The 14,729-nt window shown below is 44.8% G+C and overlaps 1 protein-coding gene across 1 annotated transcript in view; it reads left to right on the top strand.

The window, feature by feature from the left end:
* The first annotated feature begins 3,929 nt into the window (after positions 1-3,929).
* Positions 3,930-14,729, top strand: part of LOC116948915 (phospholipid phosphatase 3-like) — a 35,414-nt gene continuing 24,614 nt past the window's right edge. The window contains exon 1 of the mRNA XM_076071889.1: positions 3,930-4,245. Coding sequence (XP_075928004.1) covers positions 4,104-4,245 — 142 coding nt within the window. The 5' untranslated portion in view covers positions 3,930-4,103. The remainder of the gene's footprint in view (positions 4,246-14,729) is intronic.

Raw genomic sequence — 14,729 nt, 5'->3', positions numbered from 1 at the left:
ACATATACGAACGATGTGTTTAATTGATTGCATAAGACTCCTGAGTTACGTAGTTTACGGGTAGTATAAGCGCATCGTCGCTAACCGTGTGTTGTGTGATGGTTCGCGCACTTGACTTGCGATCCAGAGGTTGCCGGTTCCATCTACCAGCGTGCCAGTTTAAATGCCCCCCACCAACTCCATCCAAACAGCAGTATGCATGCGTACACCACAGTCGATTGATAGGTCGCGATTGGGCACTCCCCGCTCTTCCAAGAAGTTTGGTCAGTCTGGAAGAGTAGGCCAAAGTGCCCTCTCTGGGCTCTCTACATGTATGTATTTTGAACTTCTTTCACACTGTACGTAGCCAGCCGTGCTAATCGGAAGTGCTGGGGATGGCAACAAACTTCCACCAGCAGTGGCGTGCGTACGTAATTGTATGGCTGTGCTCTTTACATGTTTTATATAAAGTCCGAGTCCTGTGACAGTCTTACTTCCACAGTTGCACTGCCTATACATAATTATCGCACGCGAGATTATTATCTCCTGTGCATTGTGTTGTTTTACACGTCAATGGATATGCTATCATTCACATATTTTAAATGATCTCTTGTAGTTCACACCACTTTGCCATCCATCCTTCTGCTTGAAGAAAGCCTCCCAACGCCGTGTCGGGCATGGGTGATTTTTGACCATACTTCACCACGCTGGTCAGTGCAGGTTGGTTGGTAAACAGGAAGGGGGGGGGGGGCTAGGACCGTAGCAGATATCAATCGCCACTGATGTTAGCCGGGCTCCGGTTATATAAGCATCTAAAATTCGACGAAGATTTCACGGTGCCTTGTATGATGCAGAACCCAAATTTGACGACACCGATGGACATTTAGACGAATTCATTCTCTTCAAACGAGTGCCAAAAAACAAAGAATGCATAGCTTGTGTTCTGACAGAATACTGAGTACAACACTCGCTTTATTAGTGACATACAGATACAGGGGGTTGGAGGGATTTCCCTGGTTCTGTTTATTGTTTTTCTCCGGTGGTGATTTTTTTTCCCTCCCACTGCCGCCCAATGTAACAAAAATAAATGTTGAGTTGACAATGCCAGGGCTGAGTCTAGTTGGTACTTGAATGGGAGACAACTTGAGGAATTGCAGATGATGCAAGGTTGGGGTTGGCTGCGAGGTGACCAGCAAATTAAAGCACAGAGATGGATTCTTGGATTTCCCGATGCGGAGGTTTGAGTGTAACCCCCTCTTATGCTTTGGTGGGGGATACTCTGGGTTGTCCGGTTTCTTCCCAACGAGAAGCCAAATAATGGTGATTTGAATTTGCCCCAAACATCCCAATGTAGCAGCACTCTCCTGAAAACGAGTATTGAGACTCAGTGAGACTTCCCAGGGTAAAGTGCAATACGATAAGTTTCAAAGTGCATACAACACATTTAGTTAATATCACCTCTTATATGTTCATTAATTATTTTAAGTTATTTGTCAGTATTTTATTGGCTGAAAGCCGTCTCACCTCGTATAGTTTACGGGGGTTGTTTGACCATACTTCACCACGCTGGTCAGTGCATGTTGGTAAAAGTCTATTTCATTATCCCCCATTGGAAATGTGACAAATTGCACCCAGTTTCGGCTCACAATTGCACCCGACTTTCACATGATGCTCTGGTTAGACTTTACGACAATTATATCTGTTTAAAATGTAAACAGTAGTATACGGAAATGTATCAATCCACTGTTGGATGAAGACCTGCCCGAGTCGTGTCGGTCATGGGTGTTGATTGACAATACTTCACTACACTTGACCAGTGCGGGTTTTGCGAAGAGGGGGGAGAGGCCCAGGAAAGCCACTGATGTTAGCCGTGACCTAAGAGGGACCGTCGGGATTCAGAGCGCTAACCGCTACACTTCCATTCCACGCCAATACATGCATACGCCTGCATTAATAAGTGGATAATAATAATAATCTGTGTTTATGTCCGAAAAAACTCTTCTTAGACTGCTCCACCAAATTTCAAGGGTTTGTGTTGGGGGCTCGGGATCGAATTCAGGTCGCTAAGTTCGTAGCGCAGTGCGCTAACCACTGCGCTACTGCTCCCCACCAATTGACAAAGATGCCCATTTTACCCTAAACAGATTGCTAGGACAAGTGCTGTTAGCGAGCACTTATGAAGGGGGCGGGGTGGCCAACACCTTGCCCGGCCGCCTTTATCTCCCAATTGGCGATGTTTTACACACCGCACCAGATACTCATTTGTGGCTGAGTCGTCCTAGGGGAGGCCCAGGACTGGTTCAGATATTCGTCCTCGATGTTGGCCGTGAGCGGGAATCGAAATTAGGTGGTCGGTTTTGTATCGCAGCGCGCTAACCGCTGCACTCTACGGCTCCCCATACGAATATGTACACGCGCGCACCACACACATGCACACCGAGACGCACAAAGGAATGCATTCTGTAGCTACGTGACCAACAATTGGTGCACGGCTATAAGCAATTGCCCCAGCAGTAGCATACGAAGGCTACACACGGGGGGGGGGGGGGGGGGATCTTTGTATGTGGGTGGAGGCAGACGGGGGGAAGAGAGACGTAATCGTCAGGAGCCTCAGAAATAATTACCGTCGAATCACAACGGGGTCTCAACTCCTGCGTTAAATAATTTAGCAGCAATTAAAACGACTCGCGTATTCACCCCCCCCCCTCCCCCCAAGTCCTGCCACCGAGTTTCCGTGAAAGCTGCAGGCCTCCGCCAGCTTGAGTGAAGCTAAAGTCGGTTTGTGTCTGGTTACTGCTTGGATGGGAGACTTGCCAAGGGAATCTCAGAGGCGTGCGTCCGCTTGGGCTGCATGGTGGGCAAGGTGCGTGTCCAAGCAATGGATTCTTGAATCTATCCGTGCGGAGCTCTCGAGTGGTTCCCTCCCTGTGTGTGCGGTGGGGGTTCCCCACGTTCTCCGATTGCAAACATCACAATTCAGGGCCCATTACAATTCAGGGATACTTTGCTAAATACATAGAGGGCGTCATTATTAATATACCTTCGCACACCACTATTTATTTTTATTATTACAGATATTCGTTATGCATTATAAACAATTGCTGATATGAAAAATACGAATACGTTTTACTCTTTCTGGCAATAAAACCGGTGTTGAGAACCTATTCTTATTTTTCATACTTTGCTACTGGCAAAAGAGGTCCCGTGACAATGGCTAATATACTAACACACCTACAGTGGAATACAATTAGTCACATACATAATACGTTTAAGCCCGGTGTGACGAACAACATTGAAGTGCTACAGATTACCGCATATGATGTATATAATGTCAAATACATATTTAGATGTGTTCAATTATGATGAGCGCCTTCTAGGAACGGTCACGTTGGGTTCACGACAACGTGAGCTTGTTTTTTTCTAACGCAGCAACTCTTAACACGGATAAGCTCAATACGACGACTGTCTGTTTTATCACAACAAAATCACTCCCTCCCGAGAGATCCCCTCCGAGCCCAACCTCATGAGTTTCACCAGAAGCCAATCGTTAAGAGAAATTATCTTCAGCACACGTATTCACGTTGCATCGAGAGCCGTCGATGTAACGGTAATTTCCCTTTTACCACCGAGCAAGTTCTAAGGGCTATAAGTAACTCGAACAGCCAGCCGACAAGACGCAAGCGTACGCACACGCGCAAACACACTTGTATCCACCAACACTGAAGAAGTGTGGGCAGATAGGCTGTGCACCAACTTAATGATCAACTTCGTTGGTCTCCGAGATGAACAGGATCAGCGCGCGCTGAACGGTTCGAGCGGCGTTGAATTTCTTTCGCACGTGCGCACGTAGCCAACCGCGCTCGCTCTGATCGTTCGCGCTGGCCGTCTTAGCATACGCGTAGGGGCATTTAAGCTGTCACGTCGTTCGTGCTGCTGTTGATCCGTGGGGGTGGAGGGGGAGGTGGAGGAGGGGTTCCGTGAGGGTGCAGAAAACATAAATAGGCCGGGCCCACTGCATGCGGTGTTCATTATAGACGCGCCGCGCCGGCTAAGGGACGGGAAGTCGTTTCACTCGGAGGAAGGAGGGGCATTGAGAGAGACACACACGGAGCAAAGCTTAAGAAATGGAGACCTGCTACCAGTACCAGAAGGCGAAGGACCTGGAGACGGGATCCGGCTCGGATGGGACATGCAAAGACGGATCTCCCCGCAGTCAGGCCGCCCGGGTTCGACTCCTCCTTGGCGACATCGCTGGACTGCTCCTCGGTCAGTATGGAACTTGCTCATTCGTGGCGCGCACGCACGCACGCAAAGACAGAGATCCCCCCGCATATAGCCTGTGACAGACTGTAGGGGCAAGTGCTCTTAGCGAGCACCTGTGAAGGCCGGCACGGCACACGGGGGGGGGGGAGGGTGGCCAGCACCACGCCCGGCCGCCTTTGTATCCCCAGTGGCGATGTTTACGCACCGCACCAGGTACTCATTTTATTGCTGAGCCGACCTAGGGGAGGCACAGATAATCGTGACCGGTGTTGGCCGTGAGTGGGGAATCGAACTCGGGTCGCCGGGTTCGTAGCGCTAACCGCTACACCACCGCTCCTCCGACACACATGGCACACACACACACGCGCGCGCGCACACGGACACGCGTGTACACAAAGACGCATGGTACTGTTGAGCGAGCCACCTGATCGATTGATTCATTCCCGACCACGGCTCACACCGGCGGCTCGAGCGGTGATGTTTGAAACCGGCCTCCGCGTCCTTCAACTCCTGCGATGTGCTGCACAAAATAACCCCTCGGCATATGTGGAGACGAAGGCGGCCGGGCGTGGTTGCTGTTCCACAGCACTCCTCCTCAACTCACACAGATACACGTGCATGGACACGCACGACTGTGGCCATTTGTGTGTTGAAGCCAAGATGCATTGGAGGCGCCGTGTGTTATACAAACCGCGATGTTAATGAAGCAGCCTTCTTACCAACAAAAAAGCATTTGCTCTGAATGCGTAACAAAAGGCATGGGCATCCACGCGTGGAAATACGCGAACAATGGGCTGAATGGGAACATGTCTTTTGTCAACGGAGCCACATTTAGGCAGGGCTAATGGAACGTAAAAAAGACACGTGTACATATTATTAGGAGCTCTTCACGACTGTATAGCCTTGCTCCCCGAGTCACCACCACTATCACCACACCACCACTACCATCATCATCGTCACATTCAGTTATCCAATGCAAAAATGTGTTATTGACTGCGGTGTAGTGGCGATACACTAATTGTCCGGTGATGCTGCGTTGGCAGTTGTGCAAAAACACAAATAATAACGCAAATAATGATCACCAACAGTGCCTTTAAAACGGACACATTTGAATTTTAAAAAGCGACGTTTCAAGCAATGACCATTTTTCAAATAGACAACGGTTCTTTATGTGCGAGATAAAGGGCCATTGCCTGAAACGTTGTCATTGTTGAATTGGTTTAATGGTAAAACGAATAGACTATACAGTAGATACACATCTAGATCCGAGGTCTGATAAATCTGCTGCGTTGTGGTAAAACAAAGCCTGGCTCTGCTAATGAGACTCAGAAGGTCGAAAGCGGGCCAGAGTTTGCTTGCTTATCAAATACTGTTTGATAGCATTAGTTCGGATACCAAATAGGCGAATGGATTAAAACATAGTCATCAATATGTGGGAATCCACAATGGAGTTCTACTTGGATATGCATTGTAATTTATACAATTGTGAATGTGGTTTTCATCCATAATGATTGTGTGGTGTGTACATGAATAGCCATCTTAATTGTTATCATCATCACCACCGTAATGCACATCCTCATCATCACGACAGATGGGCTGAGATCCAAGACGGGGATTTTTTTTTGCAATGAAAACAACAGACCGCAGTTTTGTTGGCAATAAACGTGGCCAGGGCACGTGTTTATCTGGGTCACTGCTGTGCTTATTGCAGTTCATTGTTTTGCTACTATATGTACATGCAAGCAATTTAAATCCACTCAGTATATTATGCTGGATGGATTTATGTTGAGGTAGAAAGAGGAACACATGGAGTAGAGAATGTTTTACAGGTTAAAAGCATAATTTTAAGAAGGACCATTGCCCGGACACTTCACATTTGTTCCGAAGAAGAAGCATGCCCGAAACATTGCATAATTACATCTTGTTTCCTTTCAAGGCAGTGTTAATGACAAATGTGTTGAGTTTATTGTTATCTGAAAAAAAAATATTCCTTTAATATTGACAATATATAGACTTGCCACATGCAATGATGCTTGCAATATGTTTGCTTGAGATTTGGACCAAAACTGGCCAGACGGGGCTCGGGACAATTCCTGCTTCTTAACCTTGACTTATGTTCAGAGAAAGATAAAGTTAAACACATGGGGAATGGCAATAAAAATAACAAACCGACGAGACTAAACAACTCCTAACATTGTTTGCATGATTACACTCTTAGAATTAACGATGAATCACTAATTATTTTCTAACTTATTTCTTTGTGTTTAGTTTGTTGTCCTCCCACCGCACCTCCGATTAGCACGGTTGGCTACGTACGGTGCAAAATAAGTTCAACATACGCGCATGCGTGGCATCATGTAACGAGTTAAGGGTGCAGCCCTGCAATTGCTTGCTCACGCCACTGCTGGTGGACGGGCTCTCCGCCGGAACGGAGCTCTAGAGAGGATACTTTGGCCTATTCTTCTATGCTGGTCAGACATCTTGAGAGAGGCGGTGGTTACCCCACACTTTACTCCACCACATGCGACCCATGGTGAACACATTTGTACTGCTGGGTGGACAAGAGGTGGGAGGAACGTGGTTGGAGGGGCGGGGGCATTTGAGAAACTTTCCCCATTCCTTCAACTGCCCCGCCTGGAGATCGAGCAGGCGACGTTTGGATTTAAAGTCCATTGTGCTAACTGACCACACCACGGCAGGTATCCCTGGACACGGAACGTATAGGACGTGTGGCAGTAATTGTAAACTTTTAGTAAAAGTTTAATGAAAAAAATTCAAGTTTAGGGGGTTTTTCTGGAAAGGATGCCTAAGTGGGGGAAAATCCCCCCCCCCCCCCCCCCATAAATCAGACAGGCACACACCATATAAACTCAGACATGATTTATAAAATGTTACCAACTCATGGGAACAAAACCTTGAATAAGGGGGGGGGGGGGGGGTTAGGGGGCTGGTGTCCGTTACAATCGGGAGTTATTGTGATTGAGGGGGCCCAGGGCAGGCCCACCCTTTCCTATGTATGCCCTCACCGTTCCTGGCTCCTGCCGTCTGTATTGTTGCCGCCTTCCTTTACCGAGGGTGACAATGCGGCCTGGAGGTTGGAGAAACACGAGCCGTCGAAACGCGAGCCAAAAGTCGTCGCTCTCATATGCGCAGCATCGTGGAGGCTGCGCATGACGATGAGAATGGAAGCAAACAGTCATCGCCTGTCCTGTATGCATGTATGTTGAACTTATTACGCACCGTACGTAACCAACCGTGCTAATCATGGCCACCACCACCCCAGCATGCTCTCATTTCTTGCGTAGGTTCATATTTGAAATAGTTGACTGTTTCTCCCTCTTCTTTGGTTCTTTCGGTAAAGTCACGTAGAATGAGAATAAAATAATAAATTGATAAAATAAAATAACGCAATAATATCCTCACGACGTTTCGGCCACAACACAAGCGCTTGTGTTGTGGCCGCAAATTTTATTGTTATTTTATTTTATCAACACAAGCGCTTGTGTTGTGGCCGAAACGTCGTGAGAATTTTATTGTGTTATTTTATTTTATCAACACAAGCGCTTGTGTTGTGGCCGAAACGTCGTGAGAATTCTATTGTGTTATTTTATTTTATCAATTTATTATTTTATTCTCATTCTACGTGACTTTACCGAAAGAACCAAAGAAGAAGAATTCTTGCAGTCACGAAAGCTTTAAATCGAAATTTGTTTCTCCCTCGTCCGTGTGCTGGGTTTTCACTGGATTCTCCGGTGTCCTTCCTGCATGCAGCGTTGGACCTGGTTATGACTTGGATGGGAGTACAGCAATGTCTTCTTGAATCCATCCGTGCAGAGCTTTTGAGTGTTACTTCTTAGTGTTGTCCTTGTGTGGTCTTCTTAGTCGTCAATGCGACGTCTAACTTGTGTATGTTATGTCATCCGCGTGTTCCTCCTCTTGTCTCTGTAATTCCAAGTGTGCAACTCTTTATTTCCTTGCAACACTGTTTAACTGTTTCGTCAATTTTCATTTCCAATGTCAATGTCTCATCCACACATCCGATTAGAACGATTGGCTAAGTAGAGTGTGAAAGAAGTTCAACATTCATGCATGCATGCATACATGTCAGAGCAGGTTGTATTGCTAATCTGATGTTTCTTTTCATGATTAAGCTCAATTTCAAAAAAACACTCCCAATTTTCTCTGGTCTGCCTGTTTATTTAATGATTCAAACCTATCCATAATACTGTTTTGTTTTGGGTTAGATCACGTAAATATCAATGTGTCGTTAAACCCGCCACCACCCGACTTACCCAATTAGTAAGATTTGTCACGTAAACAGAACATGCCAATTGGTTACTAGTACAGCACACCGCTGTGTTGGAGAGCAAATCCACAACATTTACAATCTGAGTACTAACGCCCCAAAAAAACCTGTTATGGATGACATTGGTCGTGAAAGCCTTTGCGTTAAACTGATTCAAACCCAGTTCTGTCCCACCGAAAGATATCTTAAGTTGTTGAGCTGAGTTCCCTTCGCTACTTCTAATTATAAATTGCAATAAACAGGGCTTAAGTTCAGCCGAGTCGTTACGGGTCAGAGACCCAGAATATATATCAGCTCCTAGCTCACCATAGTAGCTATGGCTACTAGTCACGCACCTTCTCCAGTCTACCGTCATCATGATCATGTATCCCTTAAATAACAGAGTAGACAAGCAGACAATAGGGCTCCTTCATATTTTTTTCAGTTTCATTTATTAGGTATTACCCTGTGAGCCATGCGGCTCTTGACTCGGGTGCAACTGCAACAAAACAAAAGCATGAACAAGAAAAATCTTAAAGTGACTACACGCAACAGAAAAATCCTGGAAAAAACATTAAAGTCTTCCAGAATAAACACCGTATTTCAACGCTGTGTGCAAAAATCCCAGTGGGATGCAAGTCAAACAATAACAACCATAAGACAATGTAAATTTAAGTTATCAGGCTAACTTTGTACTACAACAAACAAACATGGCTAAACCAAAACGTTTTGAAAATCACCAAAATAAAGCTATAAAAACAATGTAACAGTGATCATATGAACTGTGATTCAATAAGATAATGTTTGATATGTCCCCCTTATCTTGACCCATCTCCAGCCACTCCCCGTTTCTTCTTCTTCAGTCTCAATGTTCATAGTTCCATTTATTTGGTAGAGCCCTGTGAGCCATTCGGCTCTTGAATCGGGTGCAACCGCAACAAACAAAAAACATGAACAAGAAAACATCTTAAAGTGTGTGACTGTGCAAACAGAAAATCCGTGAACAAAAAACATCAAAATATTCCTGAAATAGCACCGTACACCAACGCTGTGTGCAAAAAATATCAGTCTGCCAGCAACCGAAAAGATACTGAGTGAGAAATTAAGAGCCTGGCTATGACTTTCGAAAATCCAAATGTACGTCGCGGTATATACCGCCTGGCTGTGTGCAGTTGGCTGTGTATAAACAAGTGAGATAAATAAATAAATAAACGATACTTTGGACCTTGAAGTTCTAATCAAATCCCCAAAGGGCAGCACACAGATACCACGATTCCACATCAGCCCCCCCCCCCCCCCACAGCGTATCGCGGTGAATTGTAAATCGCACTGCAGTGCAAAACCTGTACTTATTCAAATTCATTTACAACCACAGCTTCTATAAAACTGCACACTCTATGCAGCTACACACCCTGCAGCCATCACACCTCAAGGTGCAGAGAATAACATGTTGCGTCTCCAGCAGTGTGCACATGAATGTGTACAACCATTTTGTTCATCCACTGGTGGATGAAGGCCTCCCCATGCCTGCAGTGGTTGTAGGGGTTATCAGGCCAACAACAAGGCTGGTCAGTGTGGTTTAGCGCAAACGGAGACCATAGAATTACAGTACAACAATGGATTATTGCCACACTGCCCTTTCCTACCCAGCACAGAGCTAGAGGTATAGATTCGTTTTAATTTACGGGACCATTTTTGTTTCATAACCTCACCCAAGTGCTGCGGTGGAGCATTATGGGTAATGGAGAAAGGTACAGCCCTGCAATTGCTCACGCCACTGCTGGCAGAAGGGCCTCCTAGAGGGAGTTTTAGAGAGCCCCTCTAAAGCGTAGTTTGGCCTACGCTTTCACAATGGCCAGACATTTATACCTCACCACAGGCGAACTGACTGATCTACTAACCTTGGTGTACTATTTATACTGCTGGGTGGACAGAGGCGTGGGATTTAAATCCAGTGTGTTAATCATTACACCAGCAGCATCATTCGCGTCATAAGAGTAATTAATATATTTCACGTCTCCATATAATGCTGGGTTTATATGTATGGAAGGTACATCGGAAAAGACACTACAATATATTTATTCAAAAAAAATCTAGATATATAAGACAGAGTGAATTATTTAGTTTTGATATACAGGTTGGTGTTTACCTGAAGCTATGAGAGGAGACCCTTGTGAGATTAAATAGGGTCAGGGCTGATAATATTTGCTCTTTCACACATCTACTAAATTATTTACAATCGCTGCACCCACATTTAGAATGTCGCTGGCTCATCTGATGCAACTTTAAGCCTCACCTTCAGCCCTGTACATGGACCGTGTTTTTGGTTGTTGATACTTAATTCTTTCTAAATTTGCATAAGAGGTTGGGAGGATTCGTTTGTGGAGGAAGGAAGACAAGTTGTGCTGCTTCTTGTGAATTCTGCTTTTGGCTCTATTTTGTAAATTGTTTTATGATATCGTTTCCAATTGTGTTACCGGTGCCATTCATTTCATTATCCGAAGTATCTACTCAGATCTCTCGGAGGGCACCACGACATTCCATGTTATAGAACGGCCTCCAGAAGTGGATACCACAGAGTTACCTCTGAGATCCCTTCACGTGATATCTTCCACACAAAAGGGGCAGCACTTTTCCATACACTCTGCCACAAAGAGTAATGTCCGTCACACAGCAGTGAAACATATGTTTTGATTTCTCAGGGCTGCAATTTAGCTCATTTAAGTGCAGAACCAAATTTAATCTGATGGCCTTTTGTGTGGATATCGGTGACCTGTCTGTGATCATAAACTCGGTACGCTTGAGAACCTGGTTTCAAAACCAGGATTTCAGCCGTTCTGGCTCAGCGCTTAGACCTCCGTGTTTTTTTTATTTTTGATTTCCCGACTGACCAATAACTATAGAACCCACAGTCCCGCGTCAATTCTTACAAAGTCTTCTTTCATTCGTAATGATGATCGACCTCGGGAATTAACCAAATCGGTCACTCATTCGGTTGTTGTTTTTTTTTGAGAATTTTCTGAGATACCCTTTTCCAAGTGAAATCCTGGAATACCTTTTCTGGATGAACCCAACATGGATAAGCGCATCATGGCTATATTGAGTCAGGATTTCCTGTGCAAAGAAAAATGAGATCAGACTTTTGTTGGGGCGGATCTCCTGGGGGCACTTTGGATATAAAGTGCTGGCAATTAAAAAACGTATTTGGCATTGGGGCCTTTTAAAAAATCTCAAACAAGCACTGGCGGAGCCAGTGGTGGGGGGGGGGGGCACGTGCCCCCCCCCCCCCAATGATCTGATCGAAATACCTAATTTCGATCGGATCATTGGAGTTTATTAGTAATAAATCGGCATTTTGCGACCCCCACTGCCACTGTGTAGCATATTATTACGTGCCAGGGACTCTATGAGATGATAGGGCAATAGTCTGAGTCCCTAATTGGCAATAATCTCGATTTGAAGCTTTCGTGACTGCAGGAATCCATACTCTTTGGTTCTTTCGGTAAAGTCACGTGGTAGGTAGAAAATTAATAGATGACGACGTTTCGATCGCAACAACAAGCGACTGTCTTCAGGTGAGAGAGAGAAAGCTACTGAAACAAGGTCTTGTATAGGCCTAATTGGCAATAAGTAACGGCAAAGTAGTTATAAGTGACTCAGAATTGTGCGCAGTTGCGTATAGAGTCCACGACTTCCCTGAAGGCATCAGCACCTTCAGCGAGCGCGATGCCCATCACACAACGCGGTTTGAATTTGACCCTCGATCGATGGCTGTGCCATCGCCGCACACGCGTCAAATAAAAAGCAAGGGACAAGTCCTCACTAACTAACAACTCCTTACTCACTAACAAGTCCTTACTTACTAGCAACTCCTTACTCACTAACAAGTCCTTACTAGCAACTCGTCTATCATTTGTCATTGCTGGAGGGGTTGCCCCACCGCCCCCCCACCTGAAAATCCTGGCTCCGTCATTGCAAACAAGCCCCACATAAAAACATCTTCAACATTCAATTCTAGTGAGGTATAACTCCCAACATGTTCAATTTCCTACCCAGGGTTTAGTGTAAACCAGCACTTGCTGAGCGAAGCTTATGGGCAACCGTAAACCGCATCCACTGCACAAACCATGGCAACAGTTGCGGCTACCTGATGCACAAATGGAAAATTTTAAAAAATATCCGGTGTACAACTGTGTTCACCATCCAGAACAGACCATGGAACTTTCGATTTAAAGCTTTCGTGACTGCAAGGATTCATCTTCTTTGGTTCTTTCGGTAAAGTCACGTAGAATGAGAATAAAATAATAAATTGATAAAATAAAATAACCCAATAAAATTCTCACGACGTTTCGGCCACAACACAAGCGGCCTTCATCAGGTGAAGGGACGAGACTGTCTGGTAGGACAGCGCTGGAACAAATGACAACTCGACGTTTCGACTCACAACTACGAAGGAGGCACCACAGCTACTTCTGACGCAATTACCTGGCTCAAGCATCTCGATGTACATTTATAATTGTTGTTCAACATCAACATGAGCTGCACAAATAAGGAGACTCAACGAAAATAGGGTTGGAGTATGGTGGCTGAATGTCATTGTTTGAGCGCTATATGTGCGACTGTTTTAATTGCTGTGTTCCCAATGTAAAATGTTTAATACCCATCGCTCTGTGGAAAATAAGTTGATTATATATTCTCCCTTAGCATGTCTCAACATAAAAACAAAAATGTGTTTTTAGTTCATCAGCCCGTTAACCTTCCAGACTTATTGTATAGCCAGCAACATTTGTTTAAAAAATGTATTCTGCAGAATGGTTTTTCTCTTCTGGAACTCATCAGCTGAATTGAGTAACCTAAACAAATACTCAAAAGGCGAATAAACAACACTGCCTCTATATATTTGTATACATTTTTTTTCTTTTAAGGCAGTGGTATTGACGAACGTGGTGAGTTTTGTTATTCGTATCTTGTGCACCACTGCCAGCAGAGCAGCAGTAGCATCAACAAATAATTTGTTTTAAACAAATACAACAGACGACTTTTACGATAGCACTATTGTGCAAAAAAAGCAATAGTGCGTTAAACCACCAGTGACTCTGCTGACGAGTCCCAGATGGACCTCGTCCAGAGTTTGCAGGCTTAAACAAAGCCTGCTGACTTGATGTCAATATGCCGATAGACCAAATATGTGTTTTATTTTGCAGTTGCAAGGAAATATGCTTTGGGAAATCGTGCGTTTAATTTAATACACTGAATTCTGTGCAACATGTGGGAGCAGGATCGTTGCCTTTAGAGCCAGGACTTCACAAAGGGGCCTTGTATTTTTACAAACATCTATTTTCAGAATACATCAGTGGCTGATGACAGGAATTCCACTGGGTAACTAATTCTTGAGATTACATTCTCTCGAACGCAGACATTAATGACTTTGCAAAAGACTGAATACCGTCGGCAGTAACAGCTTTATCATTTGAAAGTTGCTCAAAACGCGAAAGAATGTTTCTTTGTCATATGTTAGTGGAAGAAGATGGGGGATTGGATATCATTAACATCCCCGCAAGATATGGTGCGGTCCACTATGAATACGAGCACCTGTTGCTCCCCTAGGGGATTTGTTCAGTGCATTGGGATCGTCGCTGTTACTTGTGGCATGTACCATTTATATACTGCGAGAGGAGGGGGGTGGAGAGGATTGTAGCTCACATGATCAAGTACCGCAGCACTTAAAGGTTTTCATTTTTAATTCAGCAAAGAGGTTGTTTAAACAAACGCTTAAGAGCAGATCATGCTTTTTCAATTGCACTCGTGTCGTCGATTATACATTTAACATGACGGAGTTTGAGATGGAAGAATGCAACCTTTATTTAAATATATATTTTTAACAAAAAAACACACATACAACATAATTGGCATGCCAATTGCCATAGCAACAGTCGCTGCGGAGGAGCACGGTGGATTAAACTTTAGAGAAAAGAGGCAGGGTGCTGGTAAGAGTAAATCCTGTGCAGGGAGCTGTGGGGTGCAGCTGCGCGTACTACATCAACGCAGTTAAAGATCCCCTCCTGAACAGACTGTTGGGGCAAGTATTGATAAGTGAGCACATTCATTACTGAATGAAAATCATGTAACATGCCAGCATTTATCAATGCAGTTACACAGGCAAATACAAATATCCCCCGTATAGCATGAACACACTGTTGGG

Source organism: Petromyzon marinus, chromosome 35 (genome assembly GCF_048934315.1).
Source record: "Petromyzon marinus isolate PM22_M1 ecotype Great Lakes invasive population chromosome 35, UKy_Petmar_22M1.pri1.0, whole genome shotgun sequence".
NCBI lineage: Eukaryota > Metazoa > Chordata > Hyperoartia > Petromyzontiformes > Petromyzontidae > Petromyzon > Petromyzon marinus.
The sequence above is the reverse complement of the archived record's forward strand: the minus strand, read 5'-3'. Positions and strand labels throughout refer to the sequence as shown.